Here is a 23,382-nt window from a genome sequence, read left to right as displayed (position 1 = left end):
ATTTGACGGATATTAATGTAGTCTTCAAGCACAGGTTAGAGTATGTTTAAAATTTCACAATTTTTTTTTCATATCGAGTTAGCGCTGCTAACTTTAGGGGTCCTGGTTATAAGGTATCCAACTGTCATTTTAACAGAGTGGTTTTTCATTTAAGATACATTTATTGAACACCTACCGTGGGCCAGGCAAGTGCCAGGCATCTATGCTAAGAATTCAATGGCAAACAAAACAGAATGCCCGCCCTCAGGAGCTTTCAGTCTGGTGGGGACAGTGGGGAACGAGGATTAATGACACAGCAATGCAGGCACAGAAGGGCGACCTTGCTATGGGCTAGGAAGGAAAAGCACACGCAGGGCTTCTGAGGAAGTCATGTCTGTGTTGAGACCAGAAAGATGCATGAACTAGGTGCATTAACTAAGTAAACTTGCTAAAGAGTGATTAGGGTTGGAGTTAAGAGCAGAGTTAGCATGGAGTAAAGATTAGGGGAAGAATAGGGTGAGTCCAGAGAAGAATTTTCCAGAAAAAGAAGAAATTTCCAGAAAGAGCACTTTCCAAAAAAAACTTTCCACTGTCCTAGAAGTCAGGTGGATGTTGACCAAGAGTGAGTTGATGGCTGCCTAAAATAGCTGGAGACAAAATAAGTAGAGTAAAGAAGACAACTTTGGACTTATTTAGGAGGTAAAATAGTGTGACTTGGTCTGTCCTCCAAGGACATCTGGTGGCCGAGGCCTTGAGTTTGGCCTTCTCCTGGGCTGGTACCTATGGGGCCCTCCTTGGTTAGCAACTTGGCTTCCAAAGCTGGAAGCAGCCATGCCGCTGTCCAAGCACGTGTAACAAATAGGTCATGGCGGATGGGTGAGCAGAAGGGCCAGGGGAGCACCTGCCTCAGCTGGCAGCGAGGTTTCAGAACTTGGATTCAGAACTTGGATTCAGAACTCAGGCGGGAGGATTCCTGGAGCCCTTCCATAGATTACTGCGGGCAATCAGGTGATTACGAGAGCTCAAGATGATGCCTATTAAAGAAATCGATTGTGTTCCTGAGAACCCACGCTTCATGGGTAACGTTGCCTTATATAGTCGTTCCTGAAACCCAGTGTAGCTAAATAAGGAACAGAAGGAAAAACGGGGCCCGAGTGAGAGCATCGTGGTTTCTTCACCCTCTTGATCAAAGAAAGACTCCAATGAAAGGGGAAAAAAATAATTAAAAAGTAAAAACCTTATGTAATGAGATTTAAAAGAAAACTTTTGAAGCCAACAAGCAACGATGGGCAGTGCTTCAAAGGGCCCAGAATCAATGTTTGTCAATAGCAGTTTTGCATCCTTTATCTTTCATGAATAGAAAGTGTGATGTTATTAGGAGCCCATCCATGCCTTAATTCTGTTTGAGATTTGATGAATCAGAACTCTGTTAACATTCTGTCTGAATCAGCAATGGCCAAGGCCTATAGCAGAAGCCCTACCCGAACCGGGGCTTTCATCCTGCTACTGGGATGGTACTTAACTCTCGGACCTTCTGCAATGAACCCTCAGAGGCCCCTGGGGTGCACCCAGGGGCCAGGGCTCTTGAACTCTGCCACTTTCTTTGGAGACTTTCTCCCCAGAAAAGAAACCACCCCGTGACTCAGCCTAGCTGCAAAGTTACCCTTTGTTTAATCAAGATAGTTGGTTTGCAAAACATTAAACATTAAACAGTATTTGATGCCTAGTTAATAATTGGCATCCTCTTCATGTGTTCCTGAATCCCTGGAGACAGACATTTCCCCCCCTAAAGCCACAGACAACAAAAGAAATTGTGCGTCGGGCCACGCAAGGTTTCTTAGACTGCGTAGATGTTTGCCAGAATGTCTCTTCTCCGTATTCTGCTGTTAATGGTTCTAGCAGGGAAGACAGCCGTCGGGGTAAGTGTTGCTTTCAAATATCTGTAGTGGAGAGACTGAGGTTATGAAGAGGACCAAAGGGCCAGGAGTGACTAGAAACTTCAGTTGTGAAGGGCTGGTGTTGCCATGTTGTATATGGCTTGATTGTAAGCGTCATTGCACACCTGGGATGTTGGTTGCCGTTGAGAAGTCCATTCCACTAGGCCATGCAACTGACTTGAGCCCTCTTGGAGGAGAGTCTCCCTGAGCACCTTCTAACTAAAGGGACTGAGTGAGAAAATCTGCTAAGACAGTGGGCTGTGATCTGGGGTGGATCTTGGAGAACCCTTTGAGAAGCCTTTGAAAGCCATTGACTCTCCTTGTACCTATTGATAGACTGACACAGTATTCTAGCCATTTCAGGCAACACAACGGTAAGATCCCCTGTGATTTGGCTCTAGAGGAAAATCTTGTCGGTTGCATATGATCCTGGCCACAGGTTTATTTAGACGAATTCGTTTTGGAGAAAGCTTTGTGGGTAATATTGTTTCTTTCTTTTCACAGGACCCTAGTAGATGGGGCAGGAAGGGGAAGCAGGGACCCAAGGGAGGTAGTGGTGAGGAAGGAAAGGAAATGCCATCTAACGGTCTTGCATGGGGCACTAGGCATTTGGGAGCAGAGGGGTAGAGGAGAGGTTGGCTCCTGCTGTGTGCCATTATGGTCCCGGAGTACTGACTGGATCTCTGTGGGCGCAGGAGAGGGGCCATCAACAGAAGTAGGGCCTTCTGGAGTTCCCTACTGGATGTGGTTTAGGCAAGAGTGTGGGTCTGGGAGCCAGCGCCTTGAGTCGCAGCTTTGCTACATTCTAGCTGTGGGATATTGGGCAGGCAACATAATCTCTCGGAACCTCAGTTTCTTCTACTGCAAACCAAGTGATAATCTCTTACTGATCTGGGGAGGGCCACAGCTGATTGAATGAGGCAATGCATTGCCTTTCAATAAATGTTAGCTCTTTTCCCTCAAAATTTCCAGAATGAATACAACTTCTCTGTAAAAATCAAAGAATGCACTCCTTTGTGCTGTGCATCAGGGCAGGGGGTTGGTGGATAGAGAAGGAGGTGGGGATGGGAACTGAATTAAAAGTCATAACCTCTTTATCTTATGAAATACCTTTGCATTTTATCTCCCATTTTACTCCATAGAGCTTTTCCTGGAGGAAGCAGGTTCAGTTTTAGGTTTTCTGATAGATACTTCAAAAACAAGAGCCTCTCCTTCCCTTTCGGCAAACTGTCCTCAGACACTTACCTTAGCCCCATATTAACCTATCAGTTGTCTCACCTCTGAGAGAGTTCTCTTTTACAGTGATGACTTGTATATGTGTGCTGGGGTTGCAATTACAAATTTTCAAGCCCCCACCTCATTTGATTGCTTGTTGGATGTCTGGGGCAGAGGCTCAGCAGAAATTGCACAGGTCTAGAAGAAGAGGTGGAAATTATCAGAGGTGCACAAGGGGCCCAGAGAAAGTATCCGTCGGAAAGAAATAGAGCCTAAAGTTTGCAGGCAAGGAGAGGGTTGATGCAGTCTGTTTGAAATTCACGAAACTATAATGGTCCCCAAAAATCCCTTTTTTGCAAGCCCCAGTGAATTTTTAGGGTTAGCAATGAAGTTATAAGTCAATAATGGATAAAAGAGAAAATATGAGAGATAGCCTTCAGGCAATGAGCTTAGTCGGTTCCAGAGAGAGGATTCAGGGCTTTGGAATGTTTTCTTACCCCAGATGTGTGCCAGACAGGTGGTCAGGAAGGCGGCTTGCATTCCGCGGGCCAGGCCACAGACATCCAGAGGAAAGTGGCCAACTTGCTCAGATGCTTTGGAGAGTTCGGGAGATCATCGGCGGGGAGGAAGCCACGCAGCCAGATGGGCTGGGGAGCGTCTCCCACCCCACATAGCTAAAAATAATAACCAACTGCTATCATTTAATGAGAAGTCCTATGAGCTGGGCTCTGTGTTTCTGGTGGCTTAGTTCATCTCGGGAAGCACCCAGAGAAGAAGGTACCTTTATTGCTCCCATTTTACTGGTGAGATGATGGACAGCTTGGCCTCAAGTCATACACCTGGGAAGTGGCAGAGCTGAGCTCTAGACTATGGGCTGCTGTCCACTGTCTGGACCAAGTCTTTTGCCTGGACCCCAGTTAAAGATGAGATTTCTTCTGTCCACAGAGCTTCAGGGACGTGGTCCTTTGTGTAGGAACAGGAATCTCTTAGACCGGGAGTCTGTGTGCTGGTTGGGGTGTAATGGCTCCACGTGCTTCTGGAACTTAGAGAAAAACATTCACAAGGCCTGTGATCACTATCTTTTGGAAGGATGTGTGGACACTCTCCCGTGAATTTAGGTCATGCAGCAAACCTTATAATGTCTTCTCTATGAGCTCATCTAACTTAGATTTTTATTCAGATACCCATGATCTGAAGACGTATAGGTCAAATGTGATGGCCGTCAACACCAGAGAGGCAACCATGGGTTCTTCCTCGCCGGAGCTACATTTGGTTTTCCTTAATGAACATCTGTCACCAGCACAGCCTTGTAGGGTTGTCCCCATTTGATGGGTGAGAATCAGACCCAGAGTTGTTCAGCTAACTTCCCAGCCAGGATTGAGGCCCAGATCTGCCCAACTCCTCCCCGCTTACAGGAAGCCCGCTCAACTCCATGAAGCATGGGCACCGCCATCCAGGGTTCAGAAATCTCTTCTTGCTCTGCTTCTTGGGTGATTTGGGGGTACCTCTGGTCTTGGTCATAGTGGAATTTGACCTCTTCCAGAGTCAGAAGCCAGAGGACAAGGCTTCTTCAGGCCTGCCCTACTTAGCTCAGCCGATCCCCAGAGAGGACAGACAACAATGACTCTTCCTCTCCTCAGTGTGTTTGCTCCCACTTCTGGACATTTTAAACCTTAGTGTTTAGACCTAAGAACTCCAGAACTCTATTATCCTCCCAGGCAGAGCACCATTGAAATTTTTGAACAGGCTGGAGTCTACAGATTGGCGACTTGGGGTACATTCTGCTCACAGCCTGGGTTTTATTTGGTGGGTAGAAGGTCAGCCTAAGAGTATTTTAATTTCCTTTCAATTGCTAGGTGACATTTGCAAATCGGAACATCTTACATAGAAATACAAATTCCCAGCTTCTCTTGAAAACATTTTAGTAACATGGGGCTCACATTCTTGCTTGGCACCAACTAGATGAGGGGCTATTGCTCCCATTTTTAGAAGAAACTCAAGCCCCCGAGTCCATAGGCCTTACCACTTTCTACTGTTGACACCTTTTCGCTTGACAAATGTTCATTATCTGCTGGGTTCTAGCTTGGAGAGAGAGAAAGAAACAAGAGGGAGCCCTGTTTGTCTGTTATGACGCAGAAACAGTGTGGATGTTGAAGAACTGGAATCAATTTTGGATGGTCACATAACTGGGTTCAATGTCTGATTCATTTTAGCATCCAAACCTACACATCCCCCAGGACTAAACCAGGCCTTTGATGGGAAGATACAGGCCACCTCTTTCTAAGCTTCAGTGTTCCAGAATGTCCAAGTCTCTTTCAAACCCAGGAGGGACATCCCTCCCTCTTGATGGAACCCACACAGAGTCTTATAGAAAAGAGAGCGACTGAATTTCACTGAGACTTCTCCTACATTTTTTTTTTTTTTGACTGATCCAAAGCACAATTTCAACTCATTAGCTTTGGCGGTGTGCACTGGTATTTAGGGAAATCAGGTCGCAGGAAATCGCATGTGAAGATGGGCACAGATATATTTATATTTGAAATTCATTAGGGTTCCCTAAATGCAAAAGCCATGCTGCTGTCACAGAGAAACAGCATGGCAGAATATTCGGCAGCCGGGATTTTAAATAAAACATGTTTTTCTTCATAATTAATATAACAAGGTTTTCTGGCTTAGGACCTGGCAAGGATCCCAGGAAAAATGAAGGGGTGGGGGTTAGTGGGTTGGTGTGATGTGCCTCTGACCCAACAAACATATCCCAGGAAGAGTTTATGCTTAGGGAACCCTCCTCAGTCATGCCCACAAGAGAGAAAGAAAGAAAGAAAGAAAGAAAGAAAGAAAGAAAGAAAGAAAGAAAGAAAGGTAAGAGAGAGAGGGAGGGAGGGAGGCAGGAAGGAAGGAAGAAGAAAGAGAAGGAAGGAAGGAAGGAAGGAAGGAAGGAAGGAAGGAGAAAGAAAAAGAAAAAGAAAGGAAGAAAGAAATTCAAACTCATTGACAACAGTGGCTAATAATCATAATCATAGTGGCAACCATTTATTAAGTTTATTAAGTCTCTACCGTGTATCAGCTATCATGTGCCTACTGCTTATGATCTATTAAAGTTTCCGAATAGCCCCACAAGTTAGGGACCATGTCACCCTCATTGGACAAATAAGAAACTAAACTATAGAAAAGTTCAATGATCTGCTGTAGACGGCAGCCTGGGGCTGGGCGGGGGGTGGGGCACGGTTACAGAGTGCAGATTCAAACCCAAATCTGCCCAATCCCAGTTCCAAGCTCACGACCACTGAGCTAGAGGTTGGCCATGTCAGGTGCTACCCAAGAACAAAGGAGAAGGTTCAGTGTGGTGTGGAAGGTGTCAGAAGAGGCAGTGGTCTCAGACTCCAGCTTCCAGCAGGCGACAAAGTTACTCCCACCTGGAGGCAACTTCCACAGTCCCTTAAGTTTTTCTTTCTAACCCCAGAAGCATTGAGGCTTGCCAGATGGCTAACCAATAAGTTCAGTGTTTTCAAACTTTACTCATGAATGAAATCTTGTTAAAGCCCAAGCCAGTTTCTTAATATGTTCCTTAAACATACTTATCTTTTCTCTATCTCGATAGATTTATTTTTAGAGGAAATTGTCACTACTATAAATGGAAAAACAAAAATCACAGAAAATGATGTCATTGAATTCTTCCTGGCTACACTTGTCACGCAGATGGTCAGAGCCTCAAGCCTGCTTTCTCCTTGTGGGAAGGCGGGACTAGCAAGAGGGGAAGAGGGTAGAGATTTACCAGCTCCAGCGAGTTCTTCTTTGTGATGGCTTTCGAAGGGTTGGCAGTAGAATTGGGAAGGGAGTGACCGCCTCCTGCTGTGTTGGCTGTCACGCCCTGGCCAAGCACTGCCCACATCATCAGCCTGGAGATCCCTGGGTCCGGCCTAGAAGACACAGCTTCGGGGCTGGACTGGGTTCCCATCAGCGGGAAGCTACTTTTCTGAGCCCCTGAGCTATTTGCTGAGGCCAACTGGCCCAGGTTAACTTGAGGGGTTATGCTCCTATGGCCGGCCTCAGACCCATCCCACTCTTTTGTTTTATTTGTTCATTTGCCTTTCCAAGGGCCTTCCAACTGCATTATCACATCTAGAAAGGAGTGTTTTTATGCAATCTCCCCATCCCAAATGACCTTACTCTCTAACCTTCAATCCTCCCCAATTCCTTGAAAACTACACTCCCAGGGAGCAGCAGCATCCCCTTGAATAAAACATCAGGGCAAGGAAATTTTTAGTTTTACAATTGGGGAAACTGAGGCACGGAGGGATCCAACGCCTTGCATAGGAGCAAATATCAGCCCCCAGTCTCCTTGGCCAGGAGCTTCATGCCTAAGGCAGATACAATCAAAGTGAGGCTGAGGGTAAAGTCACCTGGGTACTGGTTTGAAATTCACATTCTAGGCTTACTCCAGACCCAGAGACGTAAGACACCTGCAGATCGGGCCCTGGAATCTGAATTTTCATCCAGCTCTCCAGCCAAGAATGACAACTGCCATGGAACTCCTCCCTCCACCCCACCCCCTCTCTGCTTGTCACGTGAAGCTACAGTCAGTCTAGCCCCTACTTACCAGGGCGGGGGCGGGAGCGGGGGGGTGCTCGGTGGGCTCTACAGCTCTGAGCTTGAAAGCAGAGAAGCTGTACAGAGTGCCTCCGAGCCAGGCACAGGAGACTGACTTCAGAAAAAGGCAGTCAGGTCTTGAGTCCCTCCCCTGCCCCAGTCAGCTCAGGTCCTTAAACGAATACTTCACACTCACACACCCCGGGGCCTTAGCTTCTTCCTCCTTATAAGAAGGCTCTAGACCCTCTCCTCCGCAGTGCTCACTTGCTGGTCACTATGGTCCTGCTTCGCCCAGGCTCCCAAGAAGGAAACCACCCACCCAGACAACTAGGCAGGGCTTTCTTCTTTGGCCTCCCTATTTTCCCTCCCTCTTAGAGCCTTGCCTCCTTGCCGGGGGCTTCAGATTATAGCAAAGCCACAGTGAACCTGCCGGTCTTGAGAGAGCATTGTGCAGCTTCTGGGCTAAACCAAGAAAGGCAAGATTCCTTGTGACCATAAAGAAAGAAAGAAAGAAAGAGCCAAGTGGCACCCCTTTGACACCTATTAGGATGGCTAGAGCTTTTTTAAAAATGGAAAGGAACCAGGGTCAGTGAAGATGCGGAGAAATTGGAGCCCTCACGCGTGGCTGGTGGGAATGTAAAATGGCGCAGCTGCCGTGGAAAACAGGATGGTGGTTCCTCAGAAAGGTAAACGTAGAAGTATCCTAGCACCCAGAAAATTCCACTCCTAGGTATAACCCAAAAGGATGGAAAGCAGGAACTGGATGCTATTTGGACACTAGTACTCACCATAGCCAAAGATGTAAACAACCCAGGTGTTCCTCAACACACGAAAGGATAAACCAAATGGATATACGATGGATCCGACTCCACCTTCGAAGGAATGAAATCTGGATATACACTACCAACACGACCCTCGAAAACATTATGCCTCGTGAAACAAATCCAGTCACAAGGACAGACACTGGGATTCCACACATATGCAGTACCTAGAGTAGGCAAATCTAGAGACAGAAAAGACAACACAGGTGGGCTGTGGGCAGGGAGGAAAGCGTTGTTGTCTAGTGACTACAGACTTTCTGCTGGGGATGATGAGAAAGTTTTGGTGAAAGAGAGCAGGGACCGTTATGCACAACGGAAATGTGGCTAATGTCCCTGAATAGCCCACTTACAAACGGTTCAAGTTAAAAAGTACTCAGTTAAGAGTATTTTATTACTTTTTTTTTTTTTTGGAAAAGGTGTAAGTGGCTTTGCACAACTGTTAATTTCATCACACCTGCTTGTCTGGAGCAGGAGTCCCAGTGTGGGGGTGGTATGGGGCAATAGTTGGGATGGTGACCGGAATCCTAACAACTTCTGTCCTCTGTCACTGCCACCTCTCACCCTGACCTTGAGCTCTTTGTCCAACAGTGAGGACTGGCCTGCTGAACTGCGCACTCCTGTCTCTGGCTCACCTTCCAGTCCCAAGGCTGTGGCTTCACCTGGCCACAGGGCAGACTTCTCTCCCACCCAGCTGCCCCCGAGACAAATGCAATTGTTCCTCATTGATCTACCACCAGGTCATGGTAGATCATCCAAGGAAGAAGGGATGGTGGGATTAGGGTCCCCATTTTTTACCTACCAGGGGAAAGGTTTTTCTGTTGTTTGTTCACACCAAGCCAAGCTTCTGGCCCCAAGGGACAGGTCTAGCTCCCCATCTCCCATCTTCCGCTTTCCAAGCTTGGAATTCATCAACTCAGGGGTTTAGTCTCTGCCTTTTTGTTTGTTTTCCAGAAGATCTAGAGTTCTGAAAGGTAGGGGAAGAACCAGAATTGAAATAGTCTAGAAAGAGATTAAACTAGATTAAAGAGAGGACAAAGCAGATTAGACTGCAATGCTCCTCACCCCCAAGGAGACTACACCATAAATCAGTTAAGACTAAGAGACAGTATCTTTCTCTCTGCCCTCTCTGTCTTTCCCACTAACCAACCTTAGCCTAGAAGACACTAGAAGCTGCTATTTTAGTCCTTTTGAGACGAGGAATACAAGTTGTGGAAGAAGCAGGCCGTGGCTGGCATGCCCCTCGATCTGGGTGGAGATGTGCGTTGAGATGCATTAGCCACAGTGGACCGGCAAGGCTGGAGCTGATTTTTGTACCTTCAGCAGCTGTCACTGGTGCCCATTGGCCCTCTCTGTGTCCTGCCAGGCCTGGGCTAGTCTGAACAGGCCTTTCCTGGGACAGGACAGGGGTCTGATCTCATCACCCAGTTCCATGCCCTGCCTCTCTCAGAATTAGGTAGCTCTTCTGTTTCCTTCTTCATTCTTCCTTCCCAGCGAATGCCTACCATGGCGCCTTCATCCCCCTTCGTAATGGAGATTAAGACTGAGGCCTCTGATGGCCGGCCATCCTGGCTGCAGCAGCGGGCCAGCCGAGCTCCTCTGGGCAGCTTAATCTCTGCACATCTGTTTGCTTGCCTCTAAAATGGGCATAATTATAGAACCTCAATGATCAAGGATTGTGTACAGCAAGTAAGACCAAACGCACATACATCACTTGGCACACTGTCAGCTGTCAACACACGTCGACTGAGACGACAGTTGTCTCCTCTTTCTTCTTAATTCTTTTGCTTTAGGGGTCTTCCTCCTTGGATTTCCAGCCCCAGGATTAGGAGCTGTTTCATTTCCCTGTCACCGTGGAAAAATGGAATGCCATAATGGGATGAAAAGAGGCAAATATTGTGTCCACCCAGTCCCCTTGCCCCGCCACCCAGGTTAGTTTCAGGATCCAGACGTCCGGCCTAAACAATGGCCACTGGCCGGGCTTTTCCTGCCTGGGCCTCCAGTTACCCAGCCTGTGCTGGGGCACCCCGTTTCTGCATTTCACTGCGGCCTCTGCTGGAGGACCCGGTGAGTCACAAAACGAGTGGGCCGGCTTCGGATCCCTGGCACCCCCTGACACACAGCCCAAGCTGCACAGCTGAGCGGCAGCAGCTTCCCACTCCGAGAGACCCAGTGGGATCCTCAGGGCCCTCAGCCCCATAAGGTCCAGGTTTCTTTTTGTTCGGTTTCCCTTAGAGCGCCCGCACCTGCTCCTGGAAAGGGCACGTCTGCCACCTGCTGGCTGTGGGCGGCCCAGCACCTGGCCAGCCCTCCTGGTCCAGGTCAGAGCTGTGATCTGGGGCTCTGGTCCAGGCACAGGTGTCAGAGGGCCTTTTCCGCACTGGGTGCCGAGAAAGTCTGTTCCTCCAAGTCCTCCCTCCTGTCCTGCCCACTTCTCGAGGCCTACGGTGAACAGCCACGGCAATTTATATGGGAGAATTCAGGTGGTACCGCCTCTGGGCTGGGCAAATAACGGATAGACAAGCTCCGGACAAGCTCCATGGAGGGAAGCTGAGGTGGGGTAAGGGACAGGATCAAGGCAGAATTGGCAGGAGGGGTAACGTTGGCATCTGGGGCTGTCTCATACCCCTCTTTTGGCACCACCCTGCCCCTCAAGCCTGGAGGGGTCAACATCAGATGCTCCCCGTTCAAGACCTCAGGCCCGGGAATACCCCCTGAGACCCGAACTCAGTCTTCCTCTGTCAGGCTCCCCACTCGGAACCCCCTTCCCAAACAAAATGCCCAGCCTTTGTCTCATTCTTTGCAGAAATCAAGCCAGGTGGCTGTGAGACAATTAAACGGGGACAGGCATCATCCAGAGAGCAAACGTCCTCAGGGCTCTGCATCTACCTCCCTCCTCAGCTGTGTGTGGTAGATGTTGTCCAGTCTACAGAGGGTGGAAGGAACAGCACACTGAGCATGAATATAGATATAATCACAATGCCATTATCATTCTTGAGAAGTTCCACATTGATACACTAATATTCTTTAATATGAGTTTATATTTGGGTTTCCCGGTTGCCCCAGTAATGTCTTTTATAGCTTTTTTCTTTTTTAAATCAAGGATCACTCCCTGCATTTGGTTGTCAGGTCTCATTTTAAAAAAACATAAAAACATTAAAAAACATAAAAAAAAAACCAGCCTTCCCATCTTCTTAGTCTTTCATGACACACACTGACATTTTTGTAGGGTCGAGGCTGGTTGTTTTGTTGAAATGGCCACTGTCTGCACCTGTCGTATTCCTCATGGACAGACACAGGATAAGCATTTTTGTCAAGAATCACACTTTGATGTTGTGTGCTCGGTACCTCCCATCAGGACGCATTCTTTCTTTTTCCTGCCTTTTCTAATTTATTGTCCATCTGTCTAATTCCCAAAATGGTTAAAGAGGTTGACAGTAGAACAGAAAATCAAAACTACCACTGCGGGGAGAGGAAGGTACTGGGAAGATGACCACATTGACCACAGCTTTTTGGTGGCTAAGACCCAAAGGGATGACCACATTGACCAAAGCTTTTTGGTGGCTAAGACCCAAAGGGAGACCTGTCAGGGGCTAGAAACTTCTTTTTCTAAATAGGAGGTCAGCAAACTTTGTAAAGTGCCAGATAGGAAATATTTGGGGCTGTCTGGTCTCTGTCACGACTTCGGCGGTGTAGCACAAAAGAGGTTTCAAAGAATACTTAAAAACAGGCTTGGCTGCGTCCCAATCAAATTCAATTTGTAAAGCCACATTTCCGGGTTTGGCCCCAGGGGCCTTAGTTTGCTGACCCTTGAATTAAGTAAAAGCAAACGTTCCAGCTATTAAATGAGTAATGCTTTCTTTTTCCGGTAAGTACTGTATTCTAGAAGGAACTGTTCATAACACTATTTATTTATTTAACAAAAACTCTTTGAGGATTGCCGTGCACCGAGCACTATGCTCAGTATGGGGTAATACATCAGTGATGAAACAGACAAGATCTTTGCCTTTCTGGAGGACAGAGCCAATGTGAGAAACAGATAGCGTGCAGATAAACAGATGTAAACTATGTGTCGCAATAAGAACTATGGAGCAAGGCGCCTGGGTGGCTCAGTGGGTTAAGCCATTGCCTTCGGCTCAGGTCATGATCTCAGGGTCCTGGGATCGAGCCCCGCATCGGGCTCTCTGCTCAGCAGTGAGCCTGCTTCCCTCTCTCTCTCTCTGCCTGCCTCTCTGCCTACTTGTGATCTCTCTCTGTCAGATAAATGAATAAAATCTTAAAAAAAAAAAGAATTATGGAGCATGAATGGACATAGTGATGAAACAATGGGGGAGGGGTCATACCCATAGGGGAGTTGGGGAAGTCCTCCTTGAGAAGATGGCATTTAAGCTGGGACCTAGTGATGGTCATGGAGACAGCTTTCCAGACAGAAGAAAGAGCAAGTGCAAAGGCCCTGGGGTAAGGGGAGCTTGGCTAGTGCTAGTTAGAACCCACGTGTGGCTGGAGATTAGTAAGTGTCAGTGGAAGGGAAGGGTATGGAAGGAGGTTTATAAGTTGTAGCTGGTGTTTGTATTTTATTCCAAGAACAATGGGAAGCCACTGGAGAGTTTTAAGCATGTGTCCATCCCCAGCCCAAGGAGCTGTCAACCAAGACCATCACCTAGACTTGAGTGTGAATCTGAATTCTATCACAACTGTGTGACCTCTGAGCCTCAAATTTCTCATCTGTCAATGGGCCAACAAAAGCCTCTTCAGAGGGCTTTTATAAGAATGAGATTCAGCAATGCACAATCAGGCAGACAGGAGATGCTCAATCCATGCTAATCCCTATCACAAACAGGTTGTCCATACCTGGGCAGCCAGGCCCCAGCAGGAGGCAGGTTAGCACAAGCCCCATAAGTCAGGGAGGCACCCAGCCAGTCAGCTGACTCAACCTAGCTCAGCCCTGTGTGGGTTTATCTTTGTTTTTGTTTTTTTCAGTTCTCCCTGATGTCTTTACTCCTAGACCCGGACCCAGGTGAGTGTGTGGATTGCCCTGGGGCTCCTCACATACCACAGGCTGGTTCTGGGATGGAAGAAAGGGGACCCACGCATGTAAGTGCTGTCACAAGCTCAGGGTTCAAATGATTCAGAAGTGTTGTAGACCCCTTTAGAGAAATTTCCCAGAAAAATGCACTCCCGGTATTTGTGTCTCTGTGCACAAACACCATGCTTTATTCAATTCTGAGTTGCCCGTGGATACCCCCGGTCCCCTGTCAGGACCCCAAGGGAAAAATTGCTGGTACAGTTAAATCTCTTCATTTTACAGAGAAGGGAATCGAGGTCCTGGGAGGGGAGGCTACAGGTCACACAGCCCATTAGAGATGCGATGAGATGAAAAGGCCAATGCAAAGCCAGGGTGGCACTGGGCACTTACTGGCCCCCTGCAGGCCCACCCTGGGCCCCGACTCACTCCACGCCTTGGGTGGGGAGCCAGGTCCTCTGTGCTGTGCCACGCAGGCAGTCCCCAGGCTGACCTGCCCCTGTGGTGTCCTCCCACCAGCACCCCCAACAACGACCCACTGCCCGGTGCCCTCAGCTGTGCCCAAGCCAAGCAGAGCTGCTCCTTCTGCCATCATCCAATCTTGGTCTTTGACTCTGGGCCCAAGTCTCCCTTCTCTGCTCCAAGACCGAAGGGAGAAAATGCTACGCAAAACTCCCATCAGGGCGGAGACTGGCATTCCCACTGGCGGTGACCTGTGCTGGTCACCCCACAGAGGACCATAGCCAGGGAGACAGCACATGGAGATGGCAGTCATGTCTGAACTTTGGGTCAAGGGCTTATTTGGAGTCAAGGTGGGGACAACTGGGTCAAAATCCATGTGACAGTCAATATTCTCCTGCAGCAAAGCTGTGGCTGGCTCAAGACAGATGATGTCCGATCTTTGTCCACTCCTTATGCTCAGGGGATGTTTGTGGAATTGAGCATGGCATGTGGCTTTTGAAAGGGTCTATGTCTTTCCCCAGTGCAAAGGAGACTGTCCTATTCAACAACATATAATTTAGTTCTTGGAGTAATTGTGTTTCAGGGGGCTCCCCCAGCTGCCCACATCAGCATCCACATGTGGAGCTCAGGGGGTCCAAAGCCAAGGGGACTGGCAGAGCTGCCCCCTCCATGGCCTTCAGCACACACCACTCAGGTACCAGGTGTCATACAGATGGAGCTCCAGAAATGTGGGGTCACACACTGGGTGGGGAGCATAGTGGAGCCCAGAAACCTCATTCTCTTCAAGGATTTGAAAAGCAGAACCACCCCAGTCCATGAGGTCAACTTTGAGAATTAAGAGGTGTCTTTACCCCAACACACGGTATTGCCATCTTCCAGAAAATTGCGGAAGACATCTACAGTGACCATGAGTTTCTGACACTCTGGCACTGAAGTTGTGCAGTGAACAACGTGAACAACTGGAAGCAGTGGCCCCACTAAACATGGATCACAGGAAAGGGAGGATTCAATCTCTGTGTTCACAAGGCTTTTAGCTTTAATGAAAGAGATTAGAAGCGATAGGATCAGATTTGGTCTGCAAACAGGAGAACTTCCTCACCATCAAAGTCATCAAAAAAATCTGAATGGGCTGTTGGGCCCTTGGGAGGTAGTAAGTTCTCCATCACTGGCCAGCTTTAAACACAGGCTGCTTAGGAGGGAGTGGAGAGTGTTGGATTTAACCTTCTGAAATTCTAGGCTCTAGAAGAACTCTGTCAATAGCTTCTGTCAGTTTGGTGAGTAGATGAAAGGACGCTGGAGCCCACCATCCCCGGGCTCCCAAGTCCGTCTCGAGGTGCTCTGTCGACCTCTGGCTAAGGAGTGGGGTGAGATGTGTAGCTGGGCCTTTCTACAGAGCAGGTTAGGTTTTAAAAATGCCCCTGTTAGTGTCTGCTTTAATTGCACATGGGGGTGGTGCTTTGATGGAATTTGTCAGATCCCAGCTGACTTTAGAGAGCAGCGTGGCCAAGGAAACTCCATGCCAGTGTCCACAGGCAAGCAGCTTCTGTAGCTGGTCTTGCTGGACACAGCATATGGCGAGGGTTTGGTGGGAGCAGAAGGCGCCTGGGCCACAGTCCCCCGTGGGTGGCAGAGGGGGAGGGCCGTCAAACAGCACAGACTCCGCTCATCTCCCCAAAGCAGGTGCCGTGACAGCCAACGGGCCTGCGGAAATGCCTCTTCAAAGCTGGCTGGGCTCTGCCCAGCAACACAAGCTAAAGCCCATCCATCAGCTGTCCTGCCGCCTGCCAGTGAGGGTCTCGGCTGAGCTTGCCCTGTCAGCTGGATGGGAAGCGTCAAATACGGGCCAACAGGGCTGGGGCTTGAGGGAGGCCCTCGGAGGACCCGTCTGTGCCACGGTGATGGATGACGCCAACAGGGACAGCATTCCGGAGATTTTTATTCCGTTCCGCACATCTGGCAAGCTCCTTAACCAAGCAGCTGCAGAGTCCCCATCGCACAAATGTGGAGCTTTTTCCGAGAGACCCTGGGTCCAGACCTCGGTAATCCCGGTCGAGGGACTTGGAGCGTGTGCTAAAAAAGATTTCTCGATGTGTGTTACTTCCTGGAAGCTGAAACCCATGGAGTTTCCTGAAACACAAACCCACAAGAGGCTCCTGGGCCAGTAGAAAAGCAAACCAGATTTGGCATGAGGTAGACCTGGCTTGTGACGCCACGTCCTCCTATCTCCACCACCACATTTATTTAGTCTAGTGTCCAGGACATAGATAATAACAAGTTATCAGGATGATTTGAGGAAGTTCAGGATACTCTCACCATCCTTTCTGGTAAGTTCTAGAAACAGACTCTGATAACTAGACAAATCCACAAGGATTTCTTTTGATGCCTAGTATAAGATGCTCCCAACAGCTGCTCCATTCTTCACCTGAAGCATTCTCCTTTTCTACAGTCTAGAGAATGTCTCCAAAAATCTGTATTCAGTCCTGGAGTGTTTTTCTCCAGTCCAGCAAAGAAAGCAAATTCCATGGCAGACTGTAACCCATGGGTGGCAGAGGAGGGGGCCAGGAAAGCAAGCAGGAAAGCACTTGGACAAATTTCTAGACTCTACAGAACCCATCAGGCATCTTCTTCACCAAATACCTCTGACCCGGATCTCACATAGTTTCTCTCCTAAGTTCCCTGTTTCCTCTGCTCCAAGCAGATACCAACTTTGCTGGCCGAGCTCTGTGCCTGCTGTGTGCTGGCCAGTCAGAAGGAAGGGAGGTCCTGCCACAGAGGGAAAAACTCACTTGTTGAACACAACCATTAACTGCATATAGGGCTCTGTGCTGGGTCTGAGGAAAAGACAAGGCCCTCACTCTTAAGACACCAACTGCCTACTTGGAGGGAACAATCAGATGGACAAAGTTGCATAATAAACCATCTGAGCGCCAGCCATGAAACTTAACATTCTACAAGGCTGCTGAGGAATGCTGGAGTTTCTAAAATTCTTATCCCACTGGCAACCCAGGATCAATCAATCCCAGTGTGTTCATTCATTATTACTACAGAGTATACTACCCTAAACTTAGTGCCTTCACCCATGAGTATTCTTCCTAGAAGAAGAGTAATGTGTCAATTCTTTGGGTTGGCAATTTGGACCAGGTTCAGCCGGGCAGTTCCTCTGGTCTAGACCAGTCTCGGCTGATGTTGGCTGGGCCTTCTCTTGTGTCCGCAGTCAGCTGATGGATCAGCTGGGTTCTTATACATTGGAGGCCTTGACTGGAAGCGCTGGACCTTCTGTTGCCCACACATTCTCTTATCCTCTATAGAATAGGCCAGACTTGTATGACAGGGCAGTCACAGAGGCCCAAGAGAAAAGAAAGCGAGAGGAAGTACGCCAGACTTTAGAGACCCAAGCTTGGAACAGGCACATTGTCCTTCTAACACAAGTCCCAAGGCCAGTTTACACCCAAGGCGGCGGGGGTGGGGGGAATCAACTCCATCTCTTGGTAGGAGGAGCTATAAAGTCTCACTGCCAAAGATGAGGTGACAGGGAAGGGTGGGGAGTCGGGACCATCTTCCTCCATCAGATTGGCTCATATAGCCTGAACTTGCCAACATAGAATGTGAAGCAACCTCACCTAGACTTGGCCATATCTAGCTCCCCTGCCTCTCCATTCCCTGTTCATCTCCCTTCTTGTCTGGCTTTCCTCCCCCATTCACCCTGGCCCAGAAACTATTGTGTTGGAGGCCACATCCCACTCTTTTCTGTATATCTCTCCATTATTCCCAGTGCCTTCCTGAACCTGGTGTCATATTGGCCCATCGTAGGTGCACAACACCCTTTCCTTATGTAGACAATGGGATTAAGTGCCAACAGCATAAAAAAGACAAAATAAACTTTAAGTTTGGAGGAGGAGAACCCCTGCCACGGAGGGCATGCTTCTATACAGCACTCTGAAAACATGGGGCAGGAGCTGCAGAGGATCTCAGTGCTTTTCCTCGCACAGAACTCTAACTGGCTGGCTTCTGGTGACATGGGGCCACTGAGCCTCTCTGTTGCTTCTCTCCATCTTAACCAAGGGCCCTAGGCCCCCTGGGGAAGAGCAGGGACTTTTTGCTTTGTTTAGCAGAAGTATGACTCAAAGACTACATGTCTCATTCCCTCTTCAGCGTCACTGAAGGCTGAGCAGATCTGGATTCCAGTTAAAATACACCAGCAGACATTTCAGCCATCCCCCACCACCTAGAAAAGTCACGCGATTCCAGTTATGTAAAAACCTTCCCCATTTCCAAATATCTGCGAAAGGAATGATTCTTAATGGCCGAGCTGAGATTAGCCCAGCCGACCTTCAGCCTGGGGGTGGGACGGGAGAAATTACAGGAGCACTCTGGAGGCACTTATCTACACACACCTGTTGGAAAAACAAAAATAAATTCTCTAAACCAAGAAAGAAATAAATAAATGATGTAATCAGCTCATTACCAGCCCATTGTCTCTCCCAAATGTCAGTTTGAAATCTTTCATGTCAAACTCTGAAAAATGGTTTTTCTCCCCCCCTCACTTTCTCACTCTCTTTCTCCGCTTTATCGTGCTAGATGGAAAGAAACTTTATTTGCTCCAGGAAGACAATGGCCTTATCTTCAACCTAGATCCTCGTCCCTGGAAAGGTGGCCTCCTCTGGGAGCATTTTCATAGTGGGGAAAAGCAGCTCACGAGAAATAATGAGCAGGCAAAGGGAGTCTTGACTTGACACTGTGATAAATGAGGTGAAACTTTGGCAAGGAACCAGAGTTGGCGTATTCAAAAAGGAAATAAAAAGATCGTTCCATTTTAATGGGAAATATAAAACAGCCATTGTGCAAAAGTCGATTTTTCAAAAGCCAAAGAGATAAAGACTAGAAGGGAATGACTGAGAGACGAGGGAGATAATGCGGTTGATAATCAGACTGAGGTAAAGTGCCACGCACGGAGCCACCGGCGGGCTCGGTGGGAGCGCCTTTGCAAGTCTTGCAAGCTGGATTTGCTCCGGCCTCATTACCATATGCATCTCCGGACCTTGTCTTTCTAGCTTTAAGTTGCCACCTTGCCATACTCCTGCCAGCCAGAGAGAGCAAAGTCAGTCCAACTTTCTTCAAATCCCAAACTTCTCTCCACTAGCCACAGAGTTACCAGCACCCTCTAAGTCCCCAGAGGACAGAGAGCTGAGCCTTACACAGGCACTTGTTCTTCCCAATGGATCTGACTAGCGTGAGTTCGACAACTGGGGGGCTGCACCACACCCTGTCTTGTCTTTCCCCGGACAAAATCCAGGAACCTTCTCTAGGCTGTCCTTGGGCCAATCCTACATAGCAGGCTGGGTATGTGATGGGGATGGTTGGACCCTGTTCCCCAAGGATAAGTGTGAATTAATGGAGGCAGTAGAAGAGACCAGCTTAATGCAATCAAGCTGATGCAATTTAGGGGTTCCATGGGGATTAGCTGCCCTAGTCCAGGTGCTTGGTGCAGGGCTCAGTGCATAGTAACAGCTCAATAAATCCTAGCTGTTAGAACGAGGCTAGAGATACAAGGGAAGTAGTTTGGTGCCGTGACCAAGAGGAAAGTGATGAGTTTCTTTGACTTCGTAAATTAAGGTGACTAATAAAGTCCCAGGGAGAAAGTTAATTCACAGAACCGCCCAACGAGGTGCTCAGGCACCATTGGGTCTGACCATGGGCACATCTTGTGTAGGACCTTGGAGACCTTCTAGACCCTAATCATCTTCCTACTGTTTACAGATAAGCAAACCGAGGCCCCGAGAATACAAGTAACTTGTCCAACATCACAGTCGGTGGAAAGCCAGATCTTGACTTTTCCTCATTTCCAGTCAGGTGCTCTTGACCCTGACAAATGCCAACACTGCCTTGCTGGGCATAACTCACCCCAATGAAAACTCACAGCACCTAACCCCCTCTGTCCACCCTATCAGTCGAGGAGCTAGAAAGACACATGGGTGCTCCTTCAGGATCTGAAAATCTTTGGGTTGATTGATTAGCGTTTCTTCCGTTCTCTTCCTACTTCTGCAGATTGGACCCCTGACTACTACGAGAATAGCTATGAGGAATACAACCAAGACGAGAACAGCGGTAATGCTCCTGCCTACCAGGAGAATCCTGACTGGTACTACATGGAGGATGGTAGGTTCCAACACTCTTCAGGGGCCCTCCTGGGAGGAGGGAGCACCGCTAGAAGAGAGTTTGTGTGTGACTGTACGCAAGCACCTCTCTTTCCTCTCTGACCGGCGTCAGAGAATGGGTATCGAGTAAATGACTAAGACTGGCTTCTTTCAGTTCGAATCATACACTAGGAGGACTGGGGGAGGAGGGGTTCCTAGAGATTCTTTCTCCTACCTTCAAGTGACAGAGGAAGCAGCTGAGGCCAGGAGTGGTGTTGACTTAGCGAGGGTCATACAGCAAGGTTAGTGTATCATCATCTGGGACTCCAGACACGGTGATTAAAAGTCATGTTCAAAATCACTTCCTAGCTTTGCTATACAGGAAGGTCCTAATTATGCAGAAAAGGCTGGGTTGGCATTCAGCATCAGATGGTAGGCTTCACAAATTTGGCATTGAAACTCACCTTCCCCTTGGGCTGTGTTTTTCTTTCTCTTTACACTTCTCGGAAGCTTTGCATCGTTGTTAGTGTGTGTGTGTGTGTTTGTGTGTGTGTGTGTGTGCACACGCACTCACACATGGGCTTCTACATTTGTTTTTGTTTTTATGGCTTCTTAACCCAAGAAATGGGACAGAAGGAAAAATGAGAAGTGGGGCCCGAGCAAAACCATGTGATGAAGCCAGGAGAAGGAATGGAACGTACTTAGCCGCTGGAATAAAAACTGTAACTGTGCGAAGTGGCCAGGAAGGCAGGGCCAAGATACAGGGCATCAGGGGAACATCAGAAGGGACCATCAAAACAAGAGCTGGGCCCAGGGATCCTAGTTCCTGAACCAAAGAACAATGTGTGTGAACAGAAGGATAAAGAATTCCCCAAGGGAAGATCCATTCAGACAACCATGAAAAGCCAAAGGCACAGATGAAATATGACAAAATCTAACTGAACAAGTAGTTGAAGAAAGATGAAGGCCACTGGGTCATTTCCTCCTCGCCGCCAATTCTTCTGTCACCCTCTTGCCTTTGGTCTTCTTTCCTGATGTTCAGAAAGCTTGTGTTTCATTAGGGGTGGGTTTTCTTTCCCCACTCCTGACCTCCACCCCCGGGCACTGGGAGTAGGGGAGGTCTTCAGGCTTATGAAATGCCTTCAGCATCAGAGGCAGACCCCGTGGCACTCCCAGCGAGACTGGGAGGAGAAAAACACTGATGGTGGAAAAGGGGAGTTTCTCAATGAGAAACTCAATGAGATTCCTTCTCGCCTGTCCTCTTACTAACCTGAATCTCTCTCTGGTCCTGTGACTGCGGTTTTCCTTGCTCTTTAAGGGGAATTCATATTTGCCCCTTTCCCCAATCACCGGCGACGCATTCCCTCTCTCATTCCGGGCAGGAGGCTGAAGGCTGATGGGCCAGCAGGGGGCTTCTCACCTGCTGTGAATCGCAATCATTGACTTCTGCCCTCATAGATCCCTGCCTGTCAAACCCCTGTGAACATGGCGGGGACTGCCTTGTCAGTGGCGACACCTTCACGTGCAGCTGTCCGGCCCCTTTCTCTGGAAACAGGTGTCAGAATGGTGAGTGTGCTTTCACTGGCTTTCCTCTTCCCTCTGAGTTGAACAAGAGGCTTTTCCTCCTCCAGCTCTAGGGGCCAGAAAGGGCGGAATGATTCCGTGGAAAAGGGAATAACCACACATATTGTATCCCCCATAACGGACTCTTCGGCACCATAACAAGCAGCATCTCATTAATCCTCCCCCATGCCTGTCGGATAGACTGGTATGTCCATTCTACAGATGAGAACACTGAGGCTAAGAGGAGATAAGAGCTGGACTCTGACCAAGCTGTATTCTCCACTCAGGGCTTGTTGTTTAGAGTGTTTAGACTAACTACAACAGAGAAATACTGTTCTTGAATGAGAGAGCAGGAAGAATCTGAAGGCACATGAGGCCCAATCCAGTTAGAGAAAGGAAGCCCAGAGATACAGGGGCTTGCTCATGGTCACACAGCTAGTTAGAAGAGCAGAAACTAGAGCCCTGGTGCCTGGCTCCCATCCCCATGCTCTTTCTTCCTGCCATCCTCACGATGTCTGACTTCGGTGACCTCTTCTGGGCATAACATGAAGCTATGTGATAAGATACTGAGACTAGAACTCTTACGGGCTAAGTGCACCCCTGGAGAGAACATGGTTCTGTTTCATCTAGCCACCATCTAACTGGAGTGAGGGGGCCAGTGAGGACCTTTAAATAGGGCTTTATGATTGCCTTGTTTTCCCTGTGCCCTCTTCGCCCCTTCCTTCCATTTGCAATCCTGTAAGTCCTTCAATAAATGTATCAGGATGGTTTGGGGTATCAGGCATTAACATAATATCTGGGTTCATCCCTCAACTTCCCCAAAGAACGAAAAAACTGTCAACAGAATATAAAATCAACTACAAAGTAGAGAAACTGAAATTGCAGTTCTATTTGTTTGTGGAAGGTACAAAAATTATTAAGTTTTTTTTTTTTTTAATCAAGATAGAGTAAAAAAAGAATATGAGCCCTGGGAGGAACTGGGATGCAATCATTCATGACCCAAGGATTTTTTTTTTTTAATTGTCCAGGAGTAGCATGGTGTTTCCAGACCACAGACAAGGGCACGCGTTCTGTCAGTTGCCCCTCACCACCCATCCCCAAACATCATATTGTGCAGGTACCCCGGTAAGTAAAATGTGTCCCCAGTCATGTCACTCACTTCCTTATGGATCTCCCATAGTGCAAAACAAGTGCAAGAACAACCCATGTGACCGGGGCGAATGTCTCATTATCCAGAGTCCTCCCTATTACCGCTGCGCCTGTAAACACCCTTACAGGGGATCCAACTGCTCCACAGGTAAGTGCTGAAGGCCCTTCTCTGCTAGGTTTTCTCTCTGGCTTGTGCCTGGGATGTCTGCAAACTACGGTGTGGAAGTCCAGATACCTCTGATGCTTTAGTGGCATCCGAGATGGCCCTTTTAACTATGACTTTTTATTTTTATTTTTTTAAAGAATTTATTTATTTGACAGAGAGAGATCATAGTAGGCAGAGAGGCAGGCAGAGAGAGAGAGAGGGAAGCAGGCTCCCCGCCGAGCAGAGAGCCTGACGCGGGGCTCGATCCCAGAACCCTGAGATCACGACCTGAGCCGAAGGCAGAGGCTTAAACCACTGAGCCACACAGGTGCCCCTTAACTAGGACTTTTTAAAACCGCATCGTCCT

The 23,382-nt window shown here is 48.3% G+C and overlaps 1 protein-coding gene across 1 annotated transcript in view; it reads left to right on the top strand.

The window, feature by feature from the left end:
* The first annotated feature begins 1,753 nt into the window (after positions 1-1,753).
* Positions 1,754-23,382, top strand: part of HABP2 (hyaluronan binding protein 2) — a 31,856-nt gene continuing 10,227 nt past the window's right edge. Inside the window, exons 1-5 of the mRNA XM_032879566.1 lie at positions 1,754-1,898; positions 13,520-13,556; positions 20,070-20,180; positions 21,617-21,724; positions 22,902-23,018. Coding sequence (XP_032735457.1) covers positions 1,830-1,898; positions 13,520-13,556; positions 20,070-20,180; positions 21,617-21,724; positions 22,902-23,018 — 442 coding nt within the window. The 5' untranslated portion in view covers positions 1,754-1,829. The remainder of the gene's footprint in view (positions 1,899-13,519; positions 13,557-20,069; positions 20,181-21,616; positions 21,725-22,901; positions 23,019-23,382) is intronic.

The sequence above is a fragment of the Lontra canadensis genome, unplaced genomic scaffold, assembly GCF_010015895.1.
Source record: "Lontra canadensis isolate GAN:19392208 unplaced genomic scaffold, GSC_riverotter_1.0 scaffold3, whole genome shotgun sequence".
NCBI classification, from domain to species: domain Eukaryota; kingdom Metazoa; phylum Chordata; class Mammalia; order Carnivora; family Mustelidae; genus Lontra; species Lontra canadensis.
The sequence above is the reverse complement of the archived record's forward strand: the minus strand, read 5'-3'. Positions and strand labels throughout refer to the sequence as shown.